The following is a 6,000-nucleotide window of genomic DNA, read 5'->3' as shown; positions in this document are numbered from 1 at the left end:
ACAACACTGTTTCTTGGTTGAAGCATATTTGCATATAGGTGACTCTTATGTACCGTAACTCTTAATTTTCCACTTTAAATATGATCTTTAAATATATTTTTTAAAATCTATGGAAAATGGAAGGGGAAATAACGGTTGTAGTGCATTTAAATAATTATTCCTAATTTTGTTTGTTATAATAGTAGTGAGGGTCTATAACATATCACACCCTAATAAAAAACGCTTGTCAAAGAATGAAATGAATTTTTACTCAAAACTTTTGTTTTTATCGTTCACCCCAAATTTTTTCTGATCCAGTTATTTCAATAGTTATGCCATTGGTCCACCATAAAAATAATCCTCATCGACGCGTATACCTAGAGCATTTGATAGATTTTCGTGACCACTTTCCGGCACATTCTTATGTTTGTCCTGGTGGCCATCAACAACGTGTCTTTCCTTGTGTTTTTTTTTGATTAAGGGTTATTATTTTATTATAGACCCCCTACTATTTTTATTAGAGACAAAAGTACCGATTCCTGAAGAGTTTGGTGTAATTAATAGTTTGGTTAAAATGCAACTACTTGAGCAAAATATAACCACCGTGCAATATTCTTTTTACATTTTAATTTTCATGGAAAACATTTCAGTTACAATTTTTTCAAACAATAGGAGTATTACAGTGAATAATGCAATTCTTCAGTTACAAAACACAACAACTATAAACCTGGCTATGGTTATGACACATTCAATTCAGCTGAAAAGCATATAATTAATCTTTTTCTAATTGTCGATGACATTTACTTTAAAGACATCCAATCGTCTGAAGCGTACCTACTTTTAATGGTTAACCGCATTGGCCTGAAATAAACTTAAGTGAATAGTAACGTTAATTCAATGTCATTTTTAATTATGGGGAGAAGTTAATCAAAGTAAAACTGAGAGAAACAGATAACTCGTATTGTATAAAAATGTTTTAATACAAAGTGGGACTCAGACAGACAGGCAAAATGATCACTATGTAAGCCATGCTCCACAAAAGACACAAGCTAGCTTAAAACACGTTAGTAAAATAACACGTACACACGTTAATTTCCGGAACAACACACTATAAAAAGATCTTTGTTTATGAAATTAAAGTACATCAATTCTAAAACGACATTATTAGAAATTGTATAAAAATTTGATACCCTCCATTCAAATATTTTAAAAGAATATTCGCGAATAATTGTTTTCACATCTCGAAACGTGATTTCTTTGTAATATTTTCAAATTACAATCCTCTCGTGTTGGTGACGTTAACGTGTTTTGCAAATTTGTTTTAAAGGTTCACGTTATATATATACACACATGTACATTCTGTGTAAGTGATTGATTACGTTATATATATACACACATGTACATTCTGTGTAAGTGATTGATTATGTTATATATATACACACATGTACATTCTGTGTAAGTGATTGATTATGTTATATATATACACACATGTACATTCTGTGTAAGTGATTGATTACGTTATATATATACAAATGTACACACATGTACATTCTGTGTGAGTGATTGATTACGTTATATATATATATACACATTTACATTCTGTGTAAGTGATTGATTACGTGTTATATATATATATATATATATATATATATATATATATATACATGTACATATTCTGTGTAAGTGATTGATTACGTTATATATACACACACATGTACATTCTGTGTGAGTGATTAATTGTATTATGTTAGTATGTCAAGAATTATATAACATTCACATGCAATGTCTGTTATCCATGCATTTAACTGTGTACAGTGCACTGAAGCCTTGACGTAGGAGGAAAGGGAATCTTAAATTGACCTAGAACGATGAAATCGTGACGGAATAAAGAGCTAAATATTCTTATAGTGTTGGAAGTCCATATTGTCTTAATTAGCATTTATAATCGTATATCATTCTATCAAACACTGAAAGTAATTTTTTTCAATTACAATTAAACATTTGTCAAAAAGAAACGGTATAAAATCTTTGATTTACAGTCCTTTCCGTATTAGTCTGTAGTTCTCAATCACTGCATCGTTCAAGGAGACCTATATAAAGAAGAAAAAAATACATTTAATGCTTTTAACAGTCAACGTTATTAGAATAGAATGGGCTTTCCTGAAGACAATTATGAAGTTCTAATTATGTTCCTTCAAGATGTATTGATGAACTAATAAATTTTTTTAATGAATCCCCCGTCCAAAATAATGTATTTATGATATCATAATATCCAAAGACAAACATGCATGTAAATGATAGAAATGTATATATATTAACACAAATGTGAATCTACAACGAATCATGGAAATAATCATGAAAATCCCCTGATCGTCGACATCTACTTCATCAGCCAATGAATATAGACATTGCCAAATTTAGTGTGCTATATCCACTTCATTTCTTTGTAATGATATTCAAATCTTATTTAATGAGCAGTGGAAAATAGTTCTAAGTGGTGTTTTTTTTATTCGAACACCTCTTTATGTGTTTTATGATTTGCACATAAAAAGGAGTGTGTGAATGAAAGGTGAAGATAACGAACAGTGATCAATCTCATAACTCCTATAAGCAATACAAAATAGATAGTTGGGCAAACACTGACCCCTGGACACTTTCCATCGGCCCTAATCAAAAGGAATATTACGTAATACCTTTTTCATCAAAAGGAAATTCACGTAATACCTTTGTGACTTTGAGTGTGAATGAACTTGAAAATCAAAAGAAAGTTGTCATCATTATGAAAGAGCCCTAAAGGATACATTATTGCTCACTAGAGCAATGCATTTCTTTACTCGGTTTATCAATATTATACTGTTTACATCGCATTGGGTATCACGATAAAATCACTTACAAGTGTGTATTTAGCCTTGTAGTTCTTGAGCTTAAGGTATTTCCACCTTCCTGTGACAAGATTTTGCAAAGTCAAAGATTTAGTAAGATTTACACATGACAGGAACATAAAGAGTCTTTTACAATAGTCATTGTAAAAAATCTTGTTTAAAATAAATAAAATATTTCGAAAGTCAATGTTATATATGAATAATCAATTACATGTATATGTTTCAAAACATTGAATCAAGGGGCAATAACTCTGTTTTTATTAAATTATTTTTGAAGTCCATTATGCGAAAGATGTCCTTTATTTTTCACAAACAAGTATGTTGCGGTATTAATAAAATTTTTTATCAATTAGCACGATATACCTGTTATCAACGTCAGAAAATTGTAACGATATAATTTGTATATTCTTAAAGAAAAAGTTTCATGAAATTGTTTTGAATACAATTATATCGTTACAACCAGTTTTTGTGAACTTTGATAATGCTGTTTAAGGAAAATTTCAATTTTCTGACGTTGATAACAGGTATATCTTGCTAATTGATAAAAAAAAAATAATGTTTACTACCGCAGCATATTTATTCTTTTATTTGTTACTAAGATGTATCATTTAAAGAATCAACAGTCAAGTATAACATTGAACCTATAATTCGGGAGGGGTGGAATTGCCTTAAAATCAATCGATTGTGAAACTTCGAAAACCAATGTACTGGCCTTATTCTCACCCATGATGCCATCGTTATAACAAACTGTTTTCTACACTGCATGGAATATTTTCATATGGATTTGATGAAATACCCCCGGCCCCATGGATCTAAAAAGGTATTATACTTCATAGAACAGCTTTACAGTGTATACAGTTTTAAATAAAAAGTTTATGGTACGACCTCATCCATGGCCCGGCGTGATGGTTTGAACAGAATCTACACTACATGCTAATCCTTGCATATAAACTGTTTTATCTGATAAATTATTGAGAAGATCTTATATACATGTATAATTTCAAACCTCTATTGTGACCTACACTGCGGGGGTCATGCGATAGAGGATGATGAATCCACGCTATATGTATCAGATTGGCAAATCGTATCCTTGTGGTTCTAGAGAAGACGGTTTTCAAAGAAATTTCTAACCTATTTTTGTGTCAAACTGTGACTCACGTGTGTATTCATTATATCAGAGTACTTTCATGCAAGATTGAGCTTTTCTGGTCTTATGCTTGAATTTGGTTCAGAAGATTATAAACACCCTACCTATTTCTTGATATTAGCATTACTCTTCAGAAAAAGACGTACAAGCAGCAATTAATGTAAACAAACTTGTATCCCCTATATCAAAGGATGCTTTCTGTCAGCTTTGGTTGAAACTGGTCCAATGGTTCTTGAGAAGATATCGATAGTGCAAAAACTTTTCAGACAGACGATGGAGAACTGTTAGAAAAGCTTGTTCGAAATGAGCTATAGACTAAAGTGAGATACATACTTTAATTGGATGAGGGTTTTTTCTATTTGGGCAGAGGAAACTCGCGATATTGCGCCTAATTCTACACAATATTGTAAAATGCACATATGTTATATCATTATATGCTGGAGTTTCTCATTGACAATATCTTCGTGGTCTTTGGTGATCAGGTCTTCCAACAGTCTGTTGGAATTCCCATGGACACGAATTGTACTCCTTTGTTAGATGACCTGTTTTTATATTCCCATGAACAGAATTTATTCAAAAAATCTTCTATGTGAGAAGAAAAATTCTCTTGCTGTGGCCTTCAATTCGATATTTAGATATATCGACGATGTAATATCTATTAACAGTAATAATTTTCATTCATATGTCGACCAATATATCCGAGTGAACTCGAAATAAAAGACACCACAGAGTCGTCCACTTCTGTTTCACACTTAGACATTAACGCCAAACAACTCAACTTGATGACAAACGGGATGATTTCAATTTCTCCATCATCAACTTCCCATATTTATGTAGCAACATTCCATTATCACCTGCTTATGGTGTTTACATCTCTCAACTGATTCGATACGCAAGAGCTTATTTTGCAAATGGTCAGTTTTGTAATCAAAGCAGGCTACTGACAAACAAGTTAATAGTGCAGGTGTTCCAACAGTCTCGTTTAAAATCAGTATTTCGCAAATTCTATGGTCGTTATAACGATCTAGTTTGCCAATAAAACCTATTATTGATTCAAATGCTGTTTGACGTGTTTCATGCCGATTGTTAGATCGTTCTTGGCACACTGATTTTGACTACGGTTAACTCCGTTTACCTGATCAAGATATAGGGCTCATGGTGGGTGTAACCGGTCGACAGGGAATGCTTACTCCTCCTAGGCACATGATCCCACCTCTGGTATATCCAGGGGTCCATGTTTGTCCAACTCTCTATTTAATATTGCTTGTGGGAATTATGAGATTGATCACTGTTCGTTATCTTCACCTTTCACGTATATAACAAGTATTAGTTATAAAATGTTCCTAAATTTTAGAGAATTTTAAAGTGCAATATCTGGGCTAGTATTGATCGTTAACTGTTCGTAAAATAAAAGGATCCGCACCGAAATGTTCCAGGTACATATCATCTTTATTGCACTCTTGCTGTAAACAAAGATGATGGACCAGAAGTTAATAAATACATCGCAATGAACAATTATGCGTCATATCGGCACACACTCCTTCTTTTGTGAAATAAAAAAAAATAGCAGAAAATGATTTATATGCATTATGTTCAAATGAACCATAACCATTCCTGACTCTACACTGTATGTATTAAATTACCTTTTGAAAAGAATTTTCAAAGTGATTTAGTGCCATGATAAGAACTACGAGATCCCATAAAACTGTATTTCTTCGCAATATTGTTCAAAGCTATCTGCTATCATGAAGTATACATGTACATTGATAGGGCGCCCTTGATTTCTCTACACCAGTGTAAACCCGGTATTAAAACATTACACTCCATAACCAATGTGTCTTTTAGGTGTAGTGTATTTTCAACATGTTTGATAAAACAATATAATACTGGACAAATGACTCTCTTCTTTCACTTATGCTTTTCTTCATTTGATTTACGACTTCGGATCAGGATATAAATAAATCTGCATATTTTATTTTTATATATTCTTAA

At 32.0% G+C, this 6,000-nt stretch overlaps 1 protein-coding gene across 1 annotated transcript in view; it reads right to left on the bottom strand.

The window, feature by feature from the left end:
• Positions 1–548: 548 nt before the first annotated feature.
• LOC125652294 (uncharacterized) overlaps positions 549–6,000 on the bottom strand; it is a 44,639-nt gene continuing 39,187 nt past the window's right edge. The window contains exon 10 of the mRNA XM_048881369.2: positions 549–2,069. Coding sequence (XP_048737326.2) covers positions 2,044–2,069 — 26 coding nt within the window. The 3' untranslated portion in view covers positions 549–2,043. The remainder of the gene's footprint in view (positions 2,070–6,000) is intronic.

The sequence above is a fragment of the Ostrea edulis genome, chromosome 5 (assembly GCF_947568905.1).
Source record: "Ostrea edulis chromosome 5, xbOstEdul1.1, whole genome shotgun sequence".
Classification (NCBI taxonomy): domain Eukaryota; kingdom Metazoa; phylum Mollusca; class Bivalvia; order Ostreida; family Ostreidae; genus Ostrea; species Ostrea edulis.
The sequence above is the reverse complement of the archived record's forward strand: the minus strand, read 5'-3'. Positions and strand labels throughout refer to the sequence as shown.